The sequence below is a fragment of the Mytilus galloprovincialis genome, chromosome 9, assembly GCF_965363235.1.
Source record: "Mytilus galloprovincialis chromosome 9, xbMytGall1.hap1.1, whole genome shotgun sequence".
Lineage (NCBI taxonomy): Eukaryota > Metazoa > Mollusca > Bivalvia > Mytilida > Mytilidae > Mytilus > Mytilus galloprovincialis.
The window spans coordinates 91,132,035-91,159,940 of NC_134846.1; the positions used below are offsets into that span (position 1 = coordinate 91,132,035).

The following is a 27,906-nucleotide window of genomic DNA, read 5'->3' on the forward strand; positions in this document are numbered from 1 at the left end:
TGCATTTCATTTGATATACGTTTTATACTTTTAAAATTCCAGTATCTCAAGGTAAATGAAAATCAAACTGTATGTTTGTCAATCGGACACATACCCTGCAAAGACTAATAGCACTCTATTAGAAAACTACAGACCATAGCATTAAAATTCCGAAATAATTAGAAAAACTCAATCTGAATACGTAAGTAAGTCATAACATAATAAAATAAAACAATTTAAAAGGGAAAATCAACGGTTCGATTTATATGTGAAGAATAAATGAATTTCATCGCCATTAGAAAACTATTGATGACAACTGGGTTACACACTGACGCAAGTGACCAACATAAAATAATGCAGTGGGTTTGAACAAGGTTTTGAGAGCTATACCCATTCCTTATCTGACCATGCGGTCATAAAGATTCGGAATTCGACCAATCAAGATCCTGGAATTAGTGTTTCGAGCACAATGTTTGTTATGTTAAGTTCTTTTCCGAAAGATTACTGAGTATGATGGTTCAACATTAACATAAACTCATACCTTTCGGTAACTAATGTCAGATACGTAAATGCTGCTGTCTAACTACAACATTGTTGTTTTTGTTAAGCTATCCAATATATCCATGAAAACCTTCAATACCTTTTATGAATAAAAACAAGTGCTGTATTTTTATTTACTAGTTACTTCTTAAATTTTCCGTGAACATATTTGTATCCACTCTCCAAAACCATGACTTTTTTCATATTTCTCAAAATCATTTTGATTTTAAATGCGCCATTGAATATTAAATCTAACCTTTATTTCTATGCTTTTAGGATTATCATAACCAACCCATTGATCACCTTTGTAGGCATATGGAACTTGTTGATCTTGTAACCAAACTTCCGTCCATCCGTGATTTTTGATATTAGTACAGATCTGTGAAAAAAGATTTAGTTAAGAACTTTAAAGATAGGTATGAGTTTACAACCACTTCAAACTAGGTTCGTTCTATATTTATATCTTAAAACAAAAGAGATGTGTAATTATTAATAATGAGATAACTATCCATCAAAACAAAAGAACAATCATCATAGACTTAAATTTAATATTTGGCATAAGATATTAAAAAGACTTGCATGTAACATTTGGCACTGGATATTAGAAACAAAATTAAAAACCCCAAAAAAAAAAAACACCTGTCAATCAAAGAGACTAAATGAGACTAAATACGAAATGTGTTATCGAAAGGTCCGAAATATCGTGAGCCTAAATCCATCAATTGGAAATACAACTTTTAAATTTTGATGGATTCAGTCGAGGATTATGCCAGGCAATGGACTAAGCGCGAGAAGGAAGACGTAGACACTCTTTGCGAATGGATTAAGGCAGTGATGTCGTTGACACAAATCAGAATTAAGAAACTGAATGGGTCTATCAATGCCCATGTCACGTCAATCTTTAAAGACCTAAATATTGCAAAACACATATCCTACCTCCATGACAAATATATTGTTGCCCCCACCGATAAAGCTCCAAACAACACCGTTTTTGTGTGTAAAACTCATTACATCAACTGCTTAATAAACGAATTAGGTATTGACAATTCACTTGGAAACTCAACATATACCCTCACGACACTTACCAAAGAGGTAATTCAGGATAATCATAGGTCTGTTCTATGTTCCTTTGGAATTTCAACCAAAGATGAAGAACTGGATCTTCCATCACTGTATTGGATACCTAAACTATATAAGTGTCCTTACAAACAACGGTATATTGCTGGGGCTTCCATGTGCTCCACGAAACCTCTTTCTAAATTATTAACATCTATTTTATCAGCAATCAAAGACGGGCTTCAAAGTTATTGTGAAACTGTCTATTCTAGATGTGGCGTGAATCAGATGTGAATACTTAAATATTCCAAAGATCTTTACATACAATCTAACTCTCTTACATCTTGTAACAGTATTAAAACATTTGACATTTCTACTCTTTAAACAAGTATTCCACATTCCAAACTAAAAGACAAATTGAAAGAGTTGACATTGCTTTGCTTCATAAAAAAGAATGACCAACGTAGATACAAATATCTTGTCTTAGGGAGGGACAAATCTTACTTTGTAAAGGATACCCTGATTCAAACAAAAAATCCTCTGAAACTGATATTATCAAGATACTTGATTTCTTGATTGACAACATATTTGCTACGTTCGGAGGACGTGTTTTTCAACAGACTCTCGGCATTCCAATGGGAACAATCTGTGCCCCCTTTACTTGCCGACTTGTTTCTTTATTATTATGAGGCTGACTTCATGCAGGAACTTCTAAGGAAGAAAGATAAGACGTTAGCAATATCCCTTAACTCTACTTTCCGCTATATAGATGATGTTCCTTCACTAAATAATTCAAAATTTGGTGACTGTGGAACGCATCAATTCCATCGAACTAGAGATAAAGGATACTACAGATACAGTTAAGTCGGCCTCATATCTTGACTTTAGACATCTAGAAATTGACAATGAGGGACGGTTGAAAACAAAACTTTACGACAAAAGAGATGATTTCAGCTTTCCAATTGTGAACTTTCCATTTCTAAGTAGCAACATTCCAGCAGCACCTGCATATGGGGTATATATCTCCCAATTGATACCATATTCCCGTGCTTGCAATTCCTATCATGATTTTCTTGATAGAGGGTTGCTGCTCACAAGGAAGCTATTAAACCAAGAGTTTCAAATGGTGAAGTTAAAATCATCCCTTCGTAAATTTTACGGACGCTATCACGAGTTGGTTGACCATTATGGAATAACCATTTAACAAATGATATGGGATATGTTCCTAACGTCGTAACTATAATACCCTTCCCTTTCATGAATGTAACCTACCGAATTAGACTATTTACCGAATTTGTTATCACATAAGCAACACGACGGTTGCCACATGTGGAACAGGATCCAGTGGCGGATCCGGAAATTTTCATAAGTGGGGGCCCACTGACTGACCTAAGAGGGGGCCCGCTCCAGTCACGCTTCAGTGATTCCCTATATAAGCAACCAATTTTTTTCCCAAAAGGGGGGGCCCGGGCCCCCCCGGCCCCCTAAATCCGCCTCTGGGATCTGCTTACCCTTCCGGAGCACCTGAGATCACCCCTAGTTTTTGGTGTTCGTGTTGTTTATTCTTTAGTTTTCTATGTTGTGTCATGTTTACTATTGTTTGCCTGTTTGTCTTTTTCATTTTTAGCTATGGCGTTGTCAGTTTGTTTTAGATTTATGATTGTCCGTTTGGTATCTTTCGTCCCTCTTTCACATGTTCAGTTTTGCGCATTCATAATGAAAGAAACACAAAGCAGTGCATTGGACGCTCATTTATAAATTGAGATTTTCTTATTTAAATAGAAAATGACATAAACGTATATATAATTTGATATGTCCTTTTAGATATACCGTAACATTTAGACTTTATATAAAGGTGGTTTGATCGGTATATATTTCTTAGGATAGATCTGTCTTACAGTGTCACCGAACTTGTTTTCTTTGAACAAGTAATAGATGAACATTTTCATATCATTCAAGCATAAAAATTTACTATATCAGTTATCTCCCCTGAAGTTAATAAGTTGAAAAATTGATTTTTTAAAAACACAAATATTTGGTATTTGTTGAAACATCATCGATAATGTAATAAATCACTGGTTTTATCAACATCAACAAAAAGTCTTACACAAACCTTGCGAGTCTGTCTGAACATATGCATAGTTTGGCAAGGAACTAAACCGATTGTGTACTGATATTGTACAATACAAGATGGCGGTTAAGAGTGAATCTACCTTAAGGCAATTTTTGTCACCATACCTCATAATACGATTGAAATCCCTTTTCTCGGGTATATGTTCCAGCTGTACCTTGACCGGTGGTAGGAGCACCAAATCCTGTGTCGGCTAAACTTCGTAATGTAAAAGATCTTCCATAGGTTGCCATTCCTACAATCAGTTTATGTTTCGGTGTTCCTCCATTCAACCACATCTTAACAGCAAAATCCTTAAAAGTTATCAAAGGTACCATGATTATAATCTGATACGCCAGACGCGCATTTCGTCTACATAAGACTCATCAGTAAAACAGAAACATTGAATGAACCCCACTGGTATTAATGTAATATACGTTTTGTATTTTTGACTGTTAAATGTAATTGTATAAACTACAGCTCATTTAACTATCATTTGCATTGTCATTTCGGGGCCTTTTATAGCTGACTACGCGGTATGGACTTTGGTCATTATTGAAGGTCGTATCTATAGTTGTTAATATCTGTGTCATTTTAGTCTCTTGTGGACAGTTGTCTCATTGGCAATCATACCACATCGTCTTTTTTATATCACGAATATTTTCATGTGAAATTCTTAACGTGAACTTTTTTAAAGAAAGCAAGGTATTTTTCAAGGTTATATTTATATTCAAAGGTTGAGATGTTAAAAATAATTATCTTTGGAAACTCACGTGATTGATGTCTTGATTTGAGGTTTATTATTTCGTTTTCGTTTTTGTGTTTGATGATATACAATACAATCATTATTGTTCACTATGACAATGGACATTAATACTTACTATATTATACGCCTCGTTGGGAGCCAACGATTTGTACAAAGGACTGTTATGTTGTGTAACGCTGTTGTAATCACTGAACAAATCATACGACATGAGATTGATGAAATCTAAATGTCTGAAAAAGCATGGAATGAAAATATAATAGCATTAACAATTAAAAATGTATGTTGGCGACATTAACAGTACATTTGAAGCTAGACATTGTGATTACTATTATACTAAGATATAGAAAATAACAGTTGATAATACACAAATCGACAAGAAGATTCCAAACTCATCAGTTAATGACAATTAGACAATACCATGGCAAAAAAACAAACAACAGTCTACAAAACAGGTGCTCAAGAAGGGTAAGCAGATACTGTCTCACATTTTGCACCGTCGTTTTACTCGTGTCGGGTAAGTTCATATCCGGGTAGAACTCTTCTTTAGAGATGTCAAAATTTGAGAAGAGAAGAAAAGGGCAGAATTGTGGTAACGAAAATTGGAACAAATCTGTCGTTATCAATGAAACTGATAGTCAACCTCTTTGTTTAATAACTTACTTGTTAGCATCAACTCTTTATTAAGATAAGCATGATGAAAAATACAATCATTGGAATGTAGCTGTAACCTCGAGATATATAATTAATATCCAGATACAACTGGAAATCGCCATATAAAAATATAAAGTTTACAATTGGAAAGCTGGAAAGCTGGATTCATCTTTTACAAATGTTTTTTGTCATAGCGTTTTTTTTTCTCAGCTGACTTTTTATTGTCAGCTTCTACAAATGTATATGTTAGTTAAGATATGAAAGAGATGTTACTGTATATCTTCTTAACAATGGGTAACGGAAAATGAATTTTCTTGCTGTGTTGAAGACCCATTGGTGGCCTTCGGCTGTTGTCTGTTTGGTGGGGTTGTTGACTATTTGATATATTCTCCATTTCCATTCTCAATTTAATTGATTGTAAAATTTCGAACAGTATATTAAATATCTGAAAACCATTTATTTACAGAGGAACCATTACTATAGGGTTTTAAGGAAGTTTGTATGAAAAAACTTACTGTGCTATTTTGTAGATTTCATAAGCACTTTCAATAGTAGTTTTACCGGCTGCCACAGCGGCTGTCAACAGAAGACGTGATTTCCCAGAATTCAACACTTCATTGTCATACTTTGTACGTAACGTCTGGAATGTAAAATGATATATACACAATTTTTGACTGTGAACGTTCCTGATGAGGGTAAATTAAAATTTTAATTTTAATTTTAATTGATAAGAATGTATGTATTGCACGATTCCTGTATTTATGTCATTCATCGATACTTTCCAACTATAAAAATAACCAACTGACCTTTACTAACTGAGAAAACCTCTGTTTATCTTCCGGGGGACTTCCTCTGTTGGCAGGATATTCCCAGTCAAGATCTAGACCATCGAAACCATTAGCTCTGAGGAATGTCATTGAGTTTGTAGCAAATGCGTCTATATTTGATTGGGTAGCTACCACCTGGGTAAAAGGTGCACTGCCATGATTCCATCCTCCAATAGCTAGCAGGATCTTTAAGGCAGGATTTTTACTTCGTACATCACGAATCATTTCATACTGACCTTTAGCTTTGAAACAAATTAAGTCAAGGTAAACAGTGAATAGCATAAAATAGAAACAAATATCACGAAATAAGATAACATCTTCATTCATTGAAAGACAAATGTATTAAGGAATGTTAAAACATACATACAAGCGTCCAAAACAAAATTTTGGATATCCCTTTGGTATAGTTCGCCTAATTGTAAATTTGAAGCAATACACTCAATATAATGAATACATTACTCCACTCATTCATGTCATTGCATTTGTACGGTTCTATATAATGTCCTGTTATTATCTATAATTACTCTGGGTAACTTACATAAAGGTAATAGTAGTACTGTATATCGCTGTTCAATAATCATGACAACAGAACAACTAGAAACACTGAACTGCTACAAAAACAAACATACATAGAAACTGAGTATGTGATAACAAATGCCATATTCCTGACTTGATACAGGACACTTATGACTTGGTTTTATGGATAGACAAACCTCTTGCTTATATGGCAATGTTAAAATTACCACATGATGCAAGAACATTCAGAACAAATATACAAATAAATAACCGTTCATTGAAATCATTTCATAAATAAGGTTTGATATGTCGAAGATCTTATATAATCAACTATTAAAAACCTACCCCATTCATTGATATCATTCCATTCGTACGGTACGATAGTGTTCTCCACCACTTTGGCGAAAGCATATATCACGTGTGTACATAGATAGGGATCTACATCACTAGCCATATACTTTCCGGTTCCAGGTCGATACTGGGCCCAGTTTGTAAAATAACATACTCTTTTATAATTTGCCCACACTGAAATGTATATTTTGTATAAAATTATGCAATTTCATGTAAAACAATCGCCCATTCAAATTTAAAAACCTGTTTCACTTGCAAGTTATTATCAAACATCTTACATGTCAATAATTCTATGGTAGGGTTCCTGTTGCACATTCGTAAGTTTCTTTGGTAGTATTGTGTGATACCGTCTTGTCGGCATCTTTTTATTTGTTTTTTTTATGCCGTGGCATTTATCTTCCTCTGATGTGATTTAAATGATCTCGTGTATGTTCCTTTTTTATTTATATTGTAATATTATAAGAAGTCGTGCTTTTTCTCCAGCCTGTTTATGGTAACTCTTCAGTAAATCTTTGAGATAACCACTGAAAAATGTTTTGGTTTATAAAAACTTAAGGAACACGTGAGCGCTGAAACATATTTTACTCTGTCACATTGTTAATGTGTCAAGTCACGATATTGAAAATTAGGAAATATGGTATGACGGGAGACAACTATCCCCGAAAAACTAAATGCAGTAAGACAAGCTAAATTAGGGATCGTACTGACGTTAATAATAAGCAACACTCAAAGTAGTATAGTAAGATATATATGACCCAGAAATGACACAATAAAAAAATCAACCGAGAAAGCCAAAACAGAATAGTATTAATCTCTGCTTATTTTTATTTAAAATTTTCAATTATTATTCAAATCAATGTTCTAGTGCTCAAGTGCCTGATTTCTGTCTTGGCGATTTGTGTTCGTTCACCAAGCCAGTGCAATTAAATATTTGAAAATGAGCATTAACAGATATTACAAAATACAAGGGTCAGCAAGGTGTAAGAAATACAAGTAGATCTGTTAATTAATTTGTAAGCGGTATTTTGTCATATGTTTCATATACTATTGATTTAATGATATAATAATTGATTGTGAAAAAAGTTATACAAACAAACCAACAAACCAGCAAACCAACAAACTCCAAGTCTATTTCAAAGAAGGAATTGCTTATAAAAACTGACAAAACCAAACGCTATCAATCAACGAAACAAGTGAGAAACATATTCCTTAACACTTGATTATTGACATGTGGTAAATGGTCTGTAAAAGCAGTAACAATATGCACAAAAGATAGTTTCTTATTATGAACTTCCTCACATCTGACTATAAGGACAAATACTTAATCGTGACAAACTGTTTAACTTAAAATAATAATCATCCTTAATTTAAACAGATGTTTTCACTAAAGAGATTTTTTCTTTGTCTTATTTGTTTGGATATATCGTGACTGACAAAACTTACCAGTTGACAAAGGAAGTAAAAGAACCAGACCTTTGTACCAATTCATCTGAAAGGGAAATAATAAATAAATGTATACTGATATGAAAATAATAGAAATGTAAATAAGAATAGTTTATAACTTTGGTTAAAAAGAACGCAAATATTTGTTTGTACATTAGAATCTTTTCTTTAAGACACTTTTCATGTAGGAAATTTTTCTCTTTAAGACAAAAGAATAAAATGATAATTTAAACACTTTTTTTAGACTTTGTGTAAGTTTTTATTGTTATCAATGAATTAAATAGGAACAAACATCTAAATTCAACCCAAACATTGTTGGTATATTTGCGCAATCCAATCTCTAACACACTTTTACAAAACCCCTCACAACTATTTGATGTAATGACAGAACTTCCCAATACGTATGCTGTCTTATCTATACTATTAAACGAGAAGACCTCATTTTGGGTGTCGCTTCTCTTCCTTCCACAATAAATCAATCATCATGCCTCTATGTCCTATAGGTAACATGCATTGTCGCAATTGTCATCCATTCTTATGATTATTCAGATTGAGTTATTTTGGGAGAAAAACGACAAAAAAGGAGTCCGGATATGATTTCGTCATCGGACTGACTTTTAGTCATAGATAAGACTTCCGGTTTTAAAGATGCATAAATACAACCAATCGTATGATAGATAACAAAAATGGAAAATAAATAAGCCAATCAGAGCGTTCTCCATATCATGGTGTTTAGATCGCAAGAACCACAACTATTATACCTCCTTATAGAGGAAAATTATTTTTCGCGTTTATCTACATGTAAACTACGATTATACTACTTTAATATATAGAGACTCTCTGTGTTCTGTCTACTGTTTTCTTTGAAATGTTTACTATTTAAGGGGTCATACCAGTTGTATATATATTAAAATAAGTAAAACATTTGACACAAGTACAATCAATCGTATGATGGATAACAAAAATGGGAAAAAAAAATAAGCCATTCAGAGCGTTCTCAATATCATGGTGTTTAGATCGCAAGAATCAAAACTATTATATCTCCTTAGAGAGGACAATTATTTTTCGCGTTTCATATCATGGTGTTTAGATCGCAAGAACAACAACTATTATACCTCCTTAGAGAAGACAATTATTTTTCGCGTTTATCTACATGAAAACTACGATTATACTACTTTAATATATAGAGACTGTCTTTATTCTGTCAGGGAATTTCTATGTTAGTATGTTAGTATGTTAGTATAGAAAGTCGGCCCTGATTCTGTCTACTGTTTTCTTTGAAATTTTTACTATTTAAGGGGTCATACCACTTGCATATATATTAAAATAAGTAAAACATGCTCAACTTCATCTAAAACTACCTCGACCAAAAACTTTAACCTGAAGCGGGACAGACACGGACGGACGAACGAACGAACGAACGGATGTACAGACTAAAAAACATAATGCCCATAAATGGGGCATGACAATTTATTGTTGAAAGGGAAAATAGTGATTTGGCAAAAATGAAAGTAAGGTAGAGATTAGAAGTAGGCAGGACCTTTTTCGGGGCGTCGGGATCGGGTGTTTTTAAGCTCGGGATTTGGGGATTGATCCTTACGGGATCCGGGAATATATTTTTCGATTTCGGGATATGCATTTCTTTAAATTCTGCAATCTCGGGATTTCATGGTTTTAAGCCCGTGATTTCGGGATCAGGACCCCTCCGACCACCCCTCAAATTAGCCTTAGTCATTTATACATGATTCATATCCTACCATTGGCATGTTAATAAGGCTCTCAAAAGAAAAAAAACACTGATGGATTGTCCTAGAAGCATATTTTATTAGACTAATAATGGTCTATATATAAGCAGTTACATTTATTTCATGTTTGAAACGGTGCAAATTGTTTATTTGATTTGACTTTTACCAAAAGAAGCATTGAAGCAAAGGAGAGGAATAATTGTGTTCTGAGGCCAGACACACGAAAATAATTGAATTTAACAGAAAGGAAACAAATATCGGACTTTGGAAAAAGGGAGAGGGCTTTTGATACCTTTTATGAAATTCTCCATACATAATATCTTTTACAAAAAATCATCCTACAACAGTCCACAAGCTGTATAATTATGCCCGCGATTTCGCGGGTGTGTTCTAGTCAAAAAGTAAAATAACTAAAATACCGTACTCCGAGGAAAAATTAAAATAGAAAGTTCGTAATCAAATGGCAAATTCTTAGTACAAACATTTTCTTATGTAGAAAATGGAAGAATTAAACTGGTTTAATAACTAACTAAATCTTGTACCTATATGACAGCCGCATATAATTCAATTATACTGACCGATGTTTTAACAAAACAATCAGACTGCTCGGTGTGAACCAAGAATCCGTATTGAAGACCGTTCTTTGACCTATAATGGTTTTTTTATTTAACAAATTGTGACTTCGATAGAGGTTTGTCTCATTGGCACTCATGCCAAATCTATAATAGATAAAAAGGCCAACGATAGGAGAACAGCAATCACCATTGTGTCATTATCGTAGTCACTATGAAGAGAATTAAATATGCCCCAAAAAAAAAGAAAAAAAAGAAGAAAAAAAGGCATATAAACATAAGCACATCAGAAAAAGCAAACGATATAAACACATATCAGATAATTCCGTAGATAGTCTGAAAAAAAATCCTGATAAAAAAAGACTTCTGACCATTAAATTTTTTTTGTTTTATAATAACTGTTTTACTCTAAGCAATTTTAAACTTACCACTGTCCTGAAGTGACATACGATGTCTTGAAATAAATAAGTGTTCTGTGCCCTCTTCTAAGGAAACAGTTAATTTAAAAGATTGTTAGTGGTTTATATATCCTTATATGGCTTTTCGTTTTTTTATATATTTTGTTCGTGTGATTTACTGGGTAAGATAATAAATTAACAAAACAATGTTTTATTTCCTCACGTGAACTTTCAATTTTTGTTTTGTTTCTGTAATAAGTCTGTTCCCGCTTATAGTATAAAAGCCACTAACGTATATGACAACGTTTTTCACTGAACTGTATCGACTATATATCTTTCCGAAAAAATAGTACCTAAACGAATATGTTTAAGATTAAGTCTTTAGATGCTGTATTCAATATGAAAGAAACACTAACATTGATAGATATTTTTTTCATCAAAGAAACATGAACAAGTTTCAAAAGTAAACATAATGATTATCTTGGTATGTTAGCTGAAGAATAATTGTGTTGTCTCCATCAGCAAACGTTAAGTCATCATATATTATACATATTAACGTTATAAATCATCTTAGTTAGAGATATAGTAGAAGAAATCTTCAGAGTTACGGCATATGTTAGATTTTCTACGTCTGAGATAGTCTGTAATAGTTAAAATTCAGCCAACTTATGATTAACGTCTTGGTACTTTGTTTTATAAATTCAACAGGGCCCGTATGCATAAAGCTACTTAAGTTAAGATTTTCCTTAGTAAACACTTAAGTTAAGGAAACTCCGCCCTTTTTATCTAAGTGGTATGCATAAAAAATCTTAAACTAAGTATTTCCTAAGTAAAATCTTAGTTGTTTTAAGTCACGCCCACAAAACTTAAGTGGTATGCATAAAACTCCTTATACTAAAGAAACGCCTAAGATAACACTTAAGTCTAAGGTACCTATAGAGCTACCTTAAATTTTCAAAAATAGTTAAAAAATTAGTCGAAAGTTTGCGTTTTTGGTAGAACATTATTATGTTACCTACAATTTGATTGATTAATATATATATCAGTAATAAACTAATTATTCGTTTATTTATTGCTAAATAATAAGTAAATATTAAAGATCATCGTTATTTTCTTCGAATCACGTATAATCAACAAATCAAGAGATAACAGTGGGTAGTTATATATACTATTTCCTAATCTCGATGTTATGTATACCGAAAAGTACTGAGTGTTACACACATGTAATTCATGGTACTTTTTTTCTTTTGTTTACTTTGTACGTGCACGTTTTTTTTTAATTATTAAAATACACCGCGCGGTATCAATTCTAACCGTTAGTTAAAAACCGAATCAAGGAATGAAGAGAGCATGAAAAACCACACTTCATATATGTGTGGGGGTGGTTTCTGTTTTGCCGGGTGGATGGGGTTGGGTGGGGGGTGGTGCGTCATTTGAACTTTCAATTCAGTTTTATTCTAAAGATGTAGGGCATACCCTAATTTTTTGTTCACTTACCGGGACAAAATCGAAAAGTTTTAAGACCTACCCAGAGGTGGATTTCTTTCATAAAAAAAGGGGGGGGGGATATGAAACAATTAGGTTGATTGCTGGAATCACTGTTACGGCAGTCAGAAGTCCCCATGGAATTCGTCGGTTATATAAGGTATTTGTGATACCTTACTCGTTTTAAATTATTTTTTCATATTACCTTATATATTCAGAGAGATATATTGCGGTTCGAAAATATTTCTAAGTTCGTTAAGATGTGGAGAATATACTTACTGTAATAATTTGTTTTAGTAAAGATTGTAGGACTTTTGAAATATACCCTAGTTTGTGTATGGATTTCTGGAAAACAATCTACCCTCCCCCTTTTTTTGTTGTAAAAGGGAAGTGATAAAAATGTTAATTTCACATCAAAATAGATTTTTTTTAAACTATAAGCAAATGTAGGCAAGGGTTCTGGACAGGGAGATGGCAGCGCATAATAAGCTCAACGATAAGTGAACATTTTATTGAAAAAAAGTGTTTTGTAAAATTATTTGTTAGCACATGCATGCTTACAATGCTGTACTCAGTCTTGATCTACACCACTGATTTAACCTTGATCATGTTTTGTTAGAGTTTAAAACATATTGTTGTCTCCAGAAAATATTACACCCATGAAAGATAATTAAAGATTAAGTAGAGGAAAGTTTTGGATTACCAATGCTCATCCGTCAAAGCATCAACCATAAAAAGCGTTGTCTTATATGCGCCAATTGTTCATCATTAAACTATGTTACGTTCTATTGAATTGTTTTACATGCCTATATCAATTTAACCCCAGCTCTTTAAAATAAAAGCATGCATTGATCAATAAATTAAAATAATCATAACAAACTTTTACACGGATGAGTACATATGATGAGCTAATATTTATCATACGGTAACTAGAGAAAGGTTCCGATTTAAGTATTCCTTAGTTAAGTGAATACTTAAGTAAGTTTATGCATACCATTTAAGAATTTGACTTAACTAAGGAAATTCTTAGTGAAATCTAAGTTTAAGGAATACTTAAGTTAAGATGTTTTATGCATACGGCCCCAGAACTGTAACTAAAGTTTAGAAAAACGTACAGTTATTTTACAAATGATAGACTGATCGCCATAACAACATGAACAAGATTTAATTTCAGATATGTAAGCTTTTTAATGTTTTGGAACATACACCAGTTCACTGAATTAGCATGAAATGTAGATATTGTTTAAGGCAATTTCAATGGAAGCTTTGTCAATATGATTACAATATTACCTCAAGAGCTTGAATTTAAATAGTAATTGTACAATAGTTGTCCAATTTTGGATGTGGAATATGAGATAAGCTGGCTGCTGAATGAATGGATAGGGTCACTTTTTGGAGGAAGTGTTAATAGTAACAGCGCCTTTTGTGTGTACCCTGTAAACATGTATATGGTGGTCTAAAACATTAATCAAATAACCAATAAACAAATAATGACAAACTAACATGGGTTGTCTGCTGTATGAAATATTATGGTATAACATATATATTTATATAAAGAAAAGCATTACCAAGTTCCTTCTTTAAGATATCTCGTTGAATTATTTAATAAAAGGAAATCATCTTTAGCCTTAAGCTTAGAACTGTACAAAAGTGGGTGACTTATGTCCAACAAGAATGTGTCCATAGTACACGGATGCCCAACTCGCACTATCATTTTCTATGTTCAGTGGACCGTGAAATTGGGTAAAAACTTTAATTTGGAATAAAAATTAGAAATATCATATCATATGGAACATGTGTACTAAGTTTCAAGTTGATGAACTTTAACTTCATCAAAAACTACCTTGACCAAAAACTTTAACCTGAATTTCGCACTATCATTTTCTATGTTCAGTAGACCATGAAATTGGGGTCAAAACTATAATTTGGCATTAAAATTAGAAAGATCATATCATGGGGAACATGTGTACTAAGTTTGAAGTTGATTGGACTTCAACTTCATCAAAAACTACCTTGACCAAAAACTTTAACCTGAAGCGAACGGACGCACAGACGGACGAACGAACGAACGGACGCACAGACCAGAAAACATAATGCCCCTCTACTATCGTAGGTGGGGCATAAAAATAGTCTTGTCTAATCTGAAATTTTTGTAGTTGTTTAGATTGCTTTCTAATTGACTTTAAAAACCTCAAATATCTCTTTATTCATAATTATACTATATTACTCATTTGAACGAAACTAAAAAAATATTTAAATTAAATACACCTAATGCCTAAAGAATATAAATGTTTAGCTTTTAAGGTCCACCAGACTTTATCAGTGATCTCTTGGTAGTTTGTTTGAAACCATGATTTATTGTAAAATCTCCCCACTCTAAAAACTGATGTTGTTTTATTGGCAATGACAAAAATGACCACAAGAGATAACAATGCTAAGGATGTGGATGGCTATATTAACTCATCGTTAAAATATAAAACTTTAAAAACAACGAATGGAAAAATAAATATGACAGACAGCAAACAATAACCACATGAATTGTACTAAAGGGTCACTTACTTGTGATAATCATATTCATAATGTGTAGGGTTAACCATGTATGCGAACACCAAGCCCTCCCATAATCAGTAACAGTAGTGAAATTGCAAACAACTTAAGTGCAAATTGTAAAATTGAGTTGGAAAGGGCTCAACTGAAAAAGGTCAGCACAGAGTATATACTAAACCAATTAACAAAATGACACTGAGTTCCAATAGCTTGTTCAAAGCTAATTACAGTTGATGAATAAATACTCTTGGCACCGACTAAAATCAGTACACATCCGATCAGTTCAGTGTAATTATTATATCGTCGCTGGGCTTCTAAAATGTTGTAAATTACAAATTTTTCAATAAAAAAATATCTCACAAGCAGGCTTTGAAAATTTTGGCAAAATGCATGCTCCCAAAATGTCGTATGTGAACTTGAACATTTTTGTAAATAGCAGTGAAATAAAAACTTTGACATTTCTGGATTCTCCAAGAACTTAAATTATTTTCACAGAAATAAAGTAATGTACAATTTTTTTTGTTCCCAAAGCCATTCTACAACGATTTTCAAGTTTTCATACAACATTTTGGAAGCAAACTTTACAAACAACTGACATTGGCAATTTTGTAATATGTCTTATTTCACACAGTTTGATTGGTCTAACTGTCTGCTATTTTGTTATACCAAAGATTTCCTCCCGCCGAGACCATTGGTGTCAAAAAGTTTTTTAGCAAAAAAAAGTCATATACGACATTTTAGAAGCCCAGCGACGATATATTATATTGATGTTTTGGGAGGCCACTTTTCTGGTATGGAACTTGCAACCTTGTGGGTTTAGTGTTACAGTCAAAGCTTTATGTATGTGATGTGAAAGTACTGAGATCGTCGCTAATTACATGAGTAGTTATTTGCTTCTGGAGCCTCGAATTTTCATTTGTGACATAAAATCGTTTAACACTCATCATTCTTTTTTTTTCTGAAAAACTTTGTTCGATTCTAAATCTTTACATGTTTGTTCAAGAAGGAAAATGTAAAAAAAAAAATGTTTTCTTTTAAAAGTTGTGGGAAAAAAAAATTAGTTAAAGGCAACAGTAGTATACCGCTGTTCAAAATGCATAAATCGATAGAGAAATCCGGGTTAAAAACTAAAACTGATGGAAACGTATCAAATATAAGAGAACTACGACACAACAGAGACACAACACCGAAACGTAACACACAGAGAAACGAACTAGAATGTAACAATGACCATTTTCCTGACTTGGCACAAGACATTTTATGAAAAAATGGTGGGTTGAACCTGGTTTTGTGGCATGACAAGCCTCCCGCTTTAATGGCAGTGTTAACTATAACATTAAAATTACAATATTACACTACAGGGTTACAATAAATAAACAGATAAATGGGAGAAAATATAGGACAGAGAAACAAACGAATAATAGCCATCCAAAGGTAACAGGTTAAAAAAAACATTATACACAAAACGCGTGCTACGTCCACACAAAACTATTCTCAGATGTAAAAAGTTTGAAATCCATAACAACTATCAAGTTGAAGATCGCCGAGGACCAAAAGTTCCAAAAAGTTCCAGGGTTATCCGCCTGGGACAAAACATCATTATTATCAAGAATAATGCATAGTTTTGCAAACAGTAAATTTTTATAAAACGACTATATAATAGATATACATGATTAAACTGAAGTGGTGACTAGCTATAGAATAAAAAACGAATAAATTACAAAATCACAGCCCTGTTAGCCATAGTCAATTCAACGCCCAAAGTGACGTCACATATAAATTTTTAAAACGTGTTCCGAAAATTTAGAGAATTTGGATGAAATTCAAGATTAGATTTGTATGAAATTCAAGATTAGATTTGTATGACTCATCTAACTTATATTAATAACAGTGAAAATGATAATACTAATTAATATTTAATTGAAGTAGTAATTAGATAATTAATTGTATTATCTGGCTTTGTGGTTGTTTCTCCTGATCAAACTGCAAACCAAATATATAGTATGAATTTCGTTGATAAAAAATTAAATCTACCAAATGAACTGGATGAGTAGTTATCCCCCAATACAACACAATAATACTACAGAAAAAAATACGATTTACAACTACAAACGTTAAGACATTTGAAACAATCCGATGACAACAACAAACACAACATCAAAACCCAACATATTAGTTTGGGATGGATCAGTACCGTGCCACGTCTTAAAGCGATACGAATTCACACTCAGAAAAACAGTCACATTCGGGAATAAGTCACGTTCGGTAATAAAAAGATCAGACGACGTAATGACAAGCCACAATCTAACACGTGGTAAAAATGTCCATAGTTAGTTTGGACAAAGATACATCGTATGGATCAACCAATTCGTGATGGTGTCCGTAGAATTTACGTAGTGTCATTTTTAATCTGTCCTCCTCATAACTTTGTTGAAGCAGTTTCTGCGTTAGGAGCACACTCCTGTAAATGAAGTCCGTATAGTGTGAACATGCACGAGAATAACGTATTAATTGAGATATGTAAACACCATACGAAGAGACAGAGGGTACGTTACTACTGAGAAATGGGAAATTGATAATTGGGAAGTTGAAATCGTCCCGTTTATCATAGATTTTCGTGTGAAGTCGTCCATCTGTGTCAATATTGAGGAAAAGATCAAGGTATGAAGCAGTCCTTCTAGTATCAGTAGTATCCTTAATTTCAAGTTCGCTGTGATATATGAGATGCAAGTATTGGCTGAAATATAGGTTATTCAGTGATAGGACATCTATTTTTTCTAAATTTTTCTGTTTGGCTTTTTTAGAAGGGTTTGAATGAATTCCGCTTCATACTAAAAAACTTTAAACTTTGAATTTCAAAATCAAGTCTTGCAAAAAATTTAATGGCCAAAAACATGTGTTCGAGAACACCTCCCCCAACTTAAATTGACTTAAACACAGAGGCAGATTTCGTTCTAAAACCTAGATTGTGACTATATTGGTTAATCTAACGCAGAATAGTCTTCTGTTATAGGTTACTTATTATCACTACAGTAATTGAAAGTTTTTAACGACCTTGACTGGCTATACAGCCCTTGCACGGTCGGTTCCATCAATAATGTGGAGAATTAGATCTTTAAATTGTAAAATAACAGAACACAAGCTCGGTCTATATCTTAATTTAAATATACAAATTTTGAGACAGGAAAGTGGTGCATTTGTAATATTTTTCTTTTGAATTGAGATAGTTATGCATTGTATTGTTTACTTGAACTGTTTTAAAAAATACAGAACATTTTTTGCATAAATTCTTTTTTTCAACTTTGGCAAATAAGGGGAAGCAACTCATATTACCTTACTTTTACTACAATATATTTTCATGAATTAAACCACTTTCCGCAAAATACATGTTTGTATAGTTTTAGTATGTTGTTCATAGATAGTAACATACTTGTTTTTCAGAGAATCAGTTGCAAGTTGTTCACTAAATTAATTTGACTAAAGGTACAGTAACATTCAACAATTGTTAGATTTTTCAGTATAACTGATCATAACTAGTTGTTGGTGATGATAGCAGAAATACAAACATAAATGTAATCGCCAGATTGGTTTTACATTCATAACAAGAGTGACAATCGTTAAATGACTTTTTAGTAATATTTAGTGAAGGTCAAGCAAATACACGATCACTTAAGTCTTGATAAATCATTGTATTTTACAAAGCAGAGTAGTTTCGGGGCATTTTAAAGCTTACTATGCGGTATGGGCTTTCCTCATTGTTACAGGCCATACGGTGACCTGTAGTTGTTAATTTCTGTGTCATTTGGTATCTTGTAGAGAAACAATAAAATCACAAAAATACTCATCTCCGAAGAAAATTCAAAACAGAAAGTCCCCAATCAAAGGCATAATTCAAAGCACAAACACATTACACGAATGGATATACTGACATATTCCTGACTTTGTACAGACATTTTATTATGTAGATTATGATGTGTTTGAACCTGGTTTTATAGATAGCTAAACCTCCCACTTATATGATAGTCGCATCAAATTCCATCATATTGACAAAATATGTAAAAATGTCAAAAATAGGAGTACAGCAGTCAACATTGTTTTATAATTTAAAAACACGATGACAGGATGTAAAAGTACAGAACCACGTCATATATGTACTAAAGAAACATTAAAAGGCATATAAACAAAGCACACATCAAAAACAAAAGACATGTGAAGCATGCAAATATGTTTTACAATAAAGGGATGTATAAGTACAGAGCAACGCTATTAGTATCGTAGTAACACCAAAAGGCATACAGACAAAGCACATTAGCAAAAACAGAAATACAACACTACGAGTATTATTATAGGCAGGATGTACAGGTACCACAGGTAATAAAAACAAATATTTAATAAATAGGCATATATCAAATTTTAACAATTTCATTCATTGCTTTAATATTACGAATTCTATTTATGTATGTTAAATTCACCTATAAAAGATTGAAAGATTTTAAGAACTGGGACCACATGGTTATATTACATTCACTCTGGCGTAGAATCGAACGTTTGACGTCAGCATGTAAACGTCACACATGTAGAGATAATGTTGATTAGAAGTTAACCTTTCCTTCTTGCCGCATCTGTATGCTTATTGTGTATTTCTTCGAAAAAGAGCCATGTCATTATGTATAAAAGAAACACAAAAGGGCATTTAGATAGTTAGAAAGTTGTCTCATTGCCAATCATACCACATCTTCTTTTTCATATTATGAAATATCGGTTGCCCACGTGTTGATAAATTGTTGTCAAGTTAAGCAGATGTGTAATAAATGTTAAAGCGCCCAACACCAGTAGTTTAGTCAAAGGAATTATCATAGATTTGACAAAAGTTTGATCGTACATGTCTCCGGGAAGAATATAGTAGACTTTCTGCTGTTGTTTTTTCTATGGTTGGGTTGTTGTCTCTTTGACACATTCCCCATTTCCATTCTCAATTTTATTCATTAGATTTATGAAAATCTTTAGAGCCAACTCAACAAGACATCTTTTATTAATATTCAGCAGAAGTATAAACATCGTAAATAAAATCAAGCAATCCTCATTCGATACATATAGTTCATAAACTGTTATTTGACCTGTCCAAACATTTTGCTGTAAAATCAAAATACATAATAAATCCCTGCATAGTACCAACAAAACCACCAGTAAATGAAAACAAAACTTATATGAACACACACTATATCACGGTGGGTATGGTTGTCCTGCGAGAGAACGTACTGTGCTGGTGATTTGGTCCTGACGGGTGCTGGTGATCAATGAAAAAATGTAAACAAAGACGAAAATAATGATTTTTGACGTTTTCACTCATAAAAAATGGAAGAAAACGGTTGAAATTTTTCAATTTTGTTTCTTATGGGTTCATATGTAAACCATTAAAAAGTTGACCCTCTAAACTTTTTCAGTAAGCGTAACACAGAAATGCTCATTTTCAGAAAATCTCGAACTGAAAAAATAAAACAAAAATGCTCATAGAGTCCACTTTCTATACCGCAATCCACGCGACAAAACTATTTTGTGAAAAAACATTGCAATTTATTAACATTTAGCATTTTCTCAATTTATTCATGTCCTGATACTGTGCTGGTGAGTCCTGTCATTGTGCTGGTGGGTCCTGATACGGTGCTGGTGATTTTGGATAAGAAGTTGGTCATATTTGAAACAAATGTTACAAAATCAATAAAATTGGGCAGATAATTGTTGTCAATAGGATCTATGACTCATATTTTAGCTCTTGTGCATCCATTTGGCTGTTTAATATGTGTTTTTAAATGATCGTAACTTGTATTAAATAATTACATAAAAGGGCAACATCTTTCGTCCAATATCAGATAATAATATATAGTATCTAAAATAAGAATAGTTTTATTAAGATATTTTAAATGCCCCTTACATTGATGCTTCAACAATGATCAAAGCCAATGCCGCATAGACATGTTTGTTAGCGCTCCGCATACCCCTCCCCACTTCCACCCAACCAACCCTCCTCATTTCCTCCTTCATTGTTACAGTGGTGTACCAACACAACAATTTATTACATAAAATAATAACACAAAGACACACATTATTGAATAACGAATGCTTGCAGGTACTGAAAGCTAGTTCAAAGCCGCATTTTCCACTAATAGATAAACCATGTTCTCATATACAAAAATCCCAATCGTGTAGATTAAAAAAGTCTCAAAACTTACGTTCACATTTTAATGTTTGATGAAGCAGAACTTTAAAAGTGTGCAGTGAATCTTGTTATCACAACAGTTATTGTCATAATTATGTTTACAAAAGACTCATAAAGGAATTAAGAAGGTACCAAGCAATATTTTACAGTTCAATTTAATGATCATGAATGGAAGGAAATGGTACGTAAGTTTACATAGGACAAAAAGAAATTGATAGTATTTTTTGGCGAAAGACTTAAACGCTTCCTTGCATTATATAGTACAGCTCTTCTATAAAAGCATGCAAAAAAAAACTTTGATTGACTTGCTTGCTATGTTTGCTTGGATGTTTTCAAACAATAGGTAGGCGGAGTTTCAATACATACTGGGATTTGATTGGACAAATACAAACTGACAGGAATTGAAGTTAATGTTTATTTTCCAAATAAATTGTAGTATATAGTAAACAGACTACTTACCTGTCGTTTACAAACATCCAAACAATCATAGCAAGCAATTTAATCAATGGTTTGCTTTGCATATATTTATAGAAGAGCTGTAAATTCTAAAAAAAAAGAAATTTTGTTGTCGTAGATGGTTAAATCCTCAACAAAATCACAATATCTTTGTTGGAACGAATAAAGGTTTTAAATCAAATGTTCGTGGACTTTTTAGCTTCCACCCTGACGAGACATGTTAGCTGTTCGTATGCTGTTGCACCTGACGCACGGAAACTTTCACATTTCCATCTTCTTTTCTGAAATATTTTACCCAGCTCATACTTGACAGGACTGTTATCCTAGTAAAAGGTGTAACCAATGAATTGAACACAAGTTAAAAATTCCATAATACTATATAATTCATTTTATGTGTCAATTTGTTCGAAAAAAGTCGAAAAGAAGAGAGTTTTTTTAATGCCATGATTATCTGCCGCTTTCTAGATCTATGCTTAGCATTTATTTCAGATGACATGGACTCCTCACCCTGGTGACCCTGCTGCCTTTCATAACTTTATCCGTATACATATATTAATAGATTAACAAAAGGCTGCAACTGGTATTTGATTCGTTGTAACGAGAATATTTGTGGTGAATGGAAACTGTGAGGGTCAAAATCTTAAATTGCTTATAAATATTGCTGGACCCAGTTTCGTTATCTGATCTGAATTTTCTGAAATGTGCAAGGTGATAGACATTTTGATTTTTTTTTTAATCGGTAAGTTGCCTAATTGCTTGAACATTTGCAATATTAAAGCCGATTTCAATGAGTGTGTAGACAAAGGGAATATCTTTGGTTATCTTGCTTGCTGAACAGAAAAGTCATTGTTAGGTTATGTAAACTACCCTACTTTAAGAGTAGACTAGTCCGACAAATGACACATCTTTCTGTCTGTAGGACCAGGCTAATTCGAAAGGAGGGTATAGACCTTACCTAACAATGACTTCACGGTTTAGCTAACAAGCAAGCTAACCAAAGATATAACATTTGCCTACATACTCAATGGAATCGGCTGTAACTAAAAACTCGAATACATTTTAACAGACAGTGGTCTAGTTTGTTGATGAATATTGTTTTTCCTAGATTCACTCTTGAAAAAATCATTTGGTAACATTTGGTCATTGTAATACGGACGCCAAGACAATAAATGAACCTCACACGATCCCTCGACACAGTTGAGCTTATATATGATCTTATAGCGATTCGGGTTGAAAATCAGTTGAAATTAAGCCAGTTATTTGTGTGTGTAGATTTGTATTGTTTTAAACTGTTATGACTTTTTAAAGTTAAATCTAGGTGTTTAATCTAAGAATTTCTTTTTTAAACTTATTCACTTGTTTTATACTCAATTGGTAGTATGAAGTTACGAGATATTTTAATTTTTGAAATTGAAGGCACAATTAACAAAGCAAACGTTAGTTTCAAATACTTTTAAATAGATTTTTAAGGATAATGTACCCTTGTGTTGATCCCATGCTAAACATAACAAAAATTTCTGTACATTTCTACAAAAATAGTGATTTTATTTTCACCAAATTCTCTTTTTCTACTAAATACAATAATGAACTATAAATAATAATGCTTTGCAAGAAGTTTCCCCTTGATACATGTATATGTACAAAATTATATCTCTATTATTCATTGTCTGTGCTGTTTTGATACTATTGCAGTTTGCACATTTTCGTAATTGACAGGCCACAGGAGGGGGTGATAAACCATACACGAAAATATAAAATATTGATCTTAGTACTTAATTTGCATCTCTGAACCCCCACCCCGGCTTGTTTTTTAGGAGGGTGTCTAAAAATGGTCGATTACAGACAGCCGAGTACGCATTTTACTTTCCAGGCGTGTTTACGTTGATTGTTAAAGTCCTGAAAACGGATAGATAGAAACAAAAATGTTTGATTTATCTGGTTTTAGATTCAGTTTTTTTAAATATAAATTAAGTCTACATTTTAATATAATAATACTAAGAATTCACAATATAAAAAAATGCAGAAAAAAAATGGAGATGTGAAATATCTTAATAAGGAGTCATTACTACAGAGATGGTGTGTTTGACACACAAAACTTAAAAGCTTAGTGATATTACCAATATTAAAATAAAAATGTATTTTAGTTTGGTAGTTTTTCCATTTACTCATTTTCAATCATAATTAAGGCACATTTGATTTTTTATTCATAAAAATATTTAAATATAGAAAAGTAGGACACATTGTTCACTTCCTCCCCTGTAATTCTTTATCAAAAATATTTATTTATTTTGGAATTTTGAAATGAAAAAGCTAAGAAATCTTAGTTTTGTTAATGTTCTCTAGGTTATCTCTTCTTCATTCTCTGACATATTCTCTGACATATTCTAGTCTGCCCTTTCATAAAATAGTGATTTTTTTTAGTGTTCTATCGAACTTTCGAAAAAAAAAATACCTGATAACCGTTCAGACAAAAAAAAAAAATATGTTGAAAAAATCTTACAGATACAGCAAGTGATTCTTAATAGCTGTAAGATACATTTTTCTTTTAAAATACAACTTTTAAATCTTACGGGAAACTATTCCAAGCTTAACACTTTCACTGTAACCTCGCTCTAACTTATCCCCCATCCCCCCAAAAAAAACCAAACAAACAAACCCGCAATACTATTGTCATTCTTATAGTCAGCACTCAATTTTTCACAAACAAATGTGTTTTAAGCTGCTAAAGACATATGATTCAAACGCTCAGAAAGTCCTTTCTTCTATATTTTTGCTCTCCATTTTTATACAAAACCTTTTACATTTTTATTTTATGGGTTATTGTTGAAGGTCGTACAATGACGTATGGTTGTTAACACATACTTTCTTTGGTTTCTTATGGAAATTTGTCCATTGACAACAAACATACAACATCATCTACTTTATATAAGTATTGTATAAATTACAACGTATTTTGGCGATCTTGCAAAATGATCGTAATCCCGAAAATCGTAAACATATTTTCTTATCTTAAAAGGGGGCAAGAAGGGTTCCATTAACAGGCCAATAAATAAAATCACAGTTAATTATAAAAAATAAAAAATAGTTTTTTTTTCTCTCTCATAATAACAGTAAACAGATTCATAACAATGTCAATTTCAAGAAAGCAGACAACAGTTAATTACTAGTAGTCAATAACAGTACAGCATCAATGATCTTGACTGAATATTTGCCACTTTTAACTAAAATATAAAGGCACAGAACCAGGACATAGGAGCACAGAACCAGGACCGTTTTTCTTATCACCAGCACATCGTCAGGACAATTCCGTTTAACGAACTTGCACGACTTTTGCAATTTTATATTGTTGTAATATACTTTGCATGGTACTTATGACGCATCAGAGAAAAATTAAGCAACAAAACAGTCGTTTTATTGCCGTTCTGGTACAATGTAAACAAACCCACCAGCACAGAATCAGGACCCACCAGCACACGTCAGGACCAAATCACCAGCACAGTACGTTCTCTCGCAGGACAACCATACCCACCGTGTATATATTCGGCATATAATTTGGAGAACATGGCCAAACTATTATCCCATTAGAAATCTAAGCTGTTTGACGGATACTGCCACTCAAAACAATATAAAAACAACATTCTTTCCTGGTCTCATGAAGTCTTTCATGTTTATTAGTTTAATTCTGTATTACTTTAAGGCGTCAATAGTATTCTTAATCGACAGGTTTAAGAACAAGAAATGTGCTTTGTCTATACGTGTTTTTGATACATTTTTATGACGTTGCTCTTTACTTATACATCCCGTCATTATGTTATTTTCCTAACGTGGCGGTACCCAAATTGCACCTATTTTGATAGTTACGTTGTTTTATGATAAAGACAAAAATTTCCATTCTGTGTTTATTTTGTAGCCGTATCCTTCTTTATCATAAAGGTACACCAATTTGATTTTTAATCCATATTGAGTCATAATTTAGTCTTGAAGTTATAGTAAATTTATGTATTCTTGTCAATTATTTTTGGTTAATGTGCTTTGTCTATATATAAAACTGAAAATGTGGTATGATTGCCGATGGGACAACTCTCCACAAGAGATGTCTTTTTGAGCTTCTTTGTTACACATTTGTTAGATTTCATAGTTTTTCAGATTGTAACACAAAGTTGACTGCTGTATCCTTTTTTGACATTGTTACCTACCTATTCTATTTAATTTGTTCACACATCCTTGTTGCGACTGTCATACAAGAAAGGTCTAAGGAAGCTGTAAAACCAGGTTTAATCAACCATTTTCTACATATAAGAAAATTCCTGTACCAAGTGACTTTCCAATTGGATATTCCTCGGAGTTCAGTAGTTTTATGATTTTACTTTTTATAACGACATTGTACATGTTACAACCATTACATTTAAACGATTGTTTTTAAATATTACTGTTTTATTGACGAATTCGTAAACCGACCTCAATTAACATCGTTATTTTCAAATCAATATTTCTTTGATGCTGACGTCTTAGGCAATTTTTGAATTTTAAAATAAAGAGTCAGTTGTGTGTATACCATATATAGTCCATCGTTCTTTACAAGACAAGTCTTAATATATGTGTAGTGATTCATAATGAAAGATATAAATCTAAAATAATCTTTCGTATAGTTTTATTTCCTTACATGGATTTATTTCATTGTCTTATTTATATCTTATCTTTTCTGGCTTATTGGTTACCACAATATATGTCACTTATTTATTTTTAAGATAACAATTTGAAAGAACCAGGAAGACATTTCGAAAAATAATTTCTTTTCATTCAAGCTCGACGCAAACACATTCAAAATTCCAAAAATATGAAAGTCTAAACTAACCCAGATGACAACAGCTGCCATTGAAATCTTTAAGCAACACATTTCCCATAAAATTACCAACTAAACCACTGTTCAAACTTCAATCTGATACATCAAATATAAAGTAAACAATAAAAAACGATTTATTCATCGGCATAGGTCATATGCTTCAAAATGATTATTTCAGACTTTTGTGACTTATATATAAAGGCAACAGTAGTATACCGCTGTTAAAAACTCATAAATCCATGGACAAAAAACAAAATCGGGGTAACAAACTATAACCGAGGGAAACGCATTAAATATAAGCGGAGAACAACGACACAACACTAAAATGTAACACACACAGAAATAGACCAAGCATCAGACAAAATCCCACGAGAATAACAAATATAACTTATAAACGTATTCGTTTTTCAAGAAACACTATGGCATGATATATTTGAAGATAATAGACGACTTATTAAGGCAACACAGGTCATAAATCGATTGAGAAAAAATAAGTCTACATGTAGGTAACAAACCAAAATCGACGGAAGCACGTCAACTTAATGAGAGTTTACGCTCTAAAAAATAATTGCGAATTTTTAATTGTCAATTGCTAACATTCGTCCCTAAAGGCTACCTATGCTGTAAAACATGTAAACTGTGCTCATTTGATACAAATATATTTTATGTTCGGTTATCGTGAAATCAAATACAAGCTAATCAAGTTGGAAATCTCTATTGTTAACAAAAATATCAAGCTTTTCAATAACAAATATTAATGCAAGTCAAACTGCTATATATCTAATGATATTTTTCCGATAAAGAGTGTGGTTCAAGCTTTTTTTATTTTTTTTGTCAAAGAGTCAAAAGTAAATTTTTCGTCAAAATTGAAATTTAAATTATGTCTTTATTACCATTTTAATGGATAATTACAAAATAGCGAAAATAGATACACTCGAAAAAATACACATAGATTACCTTTCAATTGGATTCATGTATATGTATAGATGTTTCACATTCTCATATCTAAGGAGTAAACTATTTTCTATACTGAAGTATGAGGTTACGAACGTATGCTTAAGGATTAAACTTTGATTGGGTTTTTTTTCAGAAATGTTTGAGGTTTTATTTTATCAAAATAAGTAGATAAGAATTGAAATAAATTTGAGTCATTTAACATATTATAATTTGATAAAATCAATACCTCTGTTTATGTATCGTGTTGTAATTGTAGTAACATGTGTTTATATTATCTTTTAATTTTTGTGAATACGATGGAAAAGGTTATGCCTGCAAAAATCAGTTATGATACAAAACATAAATGTAAACAACGTGTTATCAATTTAATGCTTCCGAGATTTTGATCAACTAAAGATATAATGCACGACGAATTATAAGGCAAACTGAAGCACATGACTTAAAGTA

At 32.4% G+C, this 27,906-nt stretch overlaps 1 protein-coding gene across 1 annotated transcript in view; it reads right to left on the reverse strand.

Annotated features, from left to right (window-relative positions):
- The window catches only part of LOC143046876 (putative chitinase 10), a 71,674-nt gene that overhangs the window by 3,809 nt on the left and 39,959 nt on the right, over positions 1-27,906 (reverse strand). The window contains exons 20-27 of the mRNA XM_076219936.1: positions 10,985-11,041; positions 8,240-8,285; positions 6,791-6,970; positions 5,909-6,171; positions 5,618-5,742; positions 4,567-4,681; positions 3,814-3,999; positions 776-898 (exon numbers count right to left, since the gene is read on the reverse strand). Coding sequence (XP_076076051.1) covers positions 776-898; positions 3,814-3,999; positions 4,567-4,681; positions 5,618-5,742; positions 5,909-6,171; positions 6,791-6,970; positions 8,240-8,285; positions 10,985-11,041 — 1,095 coding nt within the window. The remainder of the gene's footprint in view (positions 1-775; positions 899-3,813; positions 4,000-4,566; positions 4,682-5,617; positions 5,743-5,908; positions 6,172-6,790; positions 6,971-8,239; positions 8,286-10,984; positions 11,042-27,906) is intronic.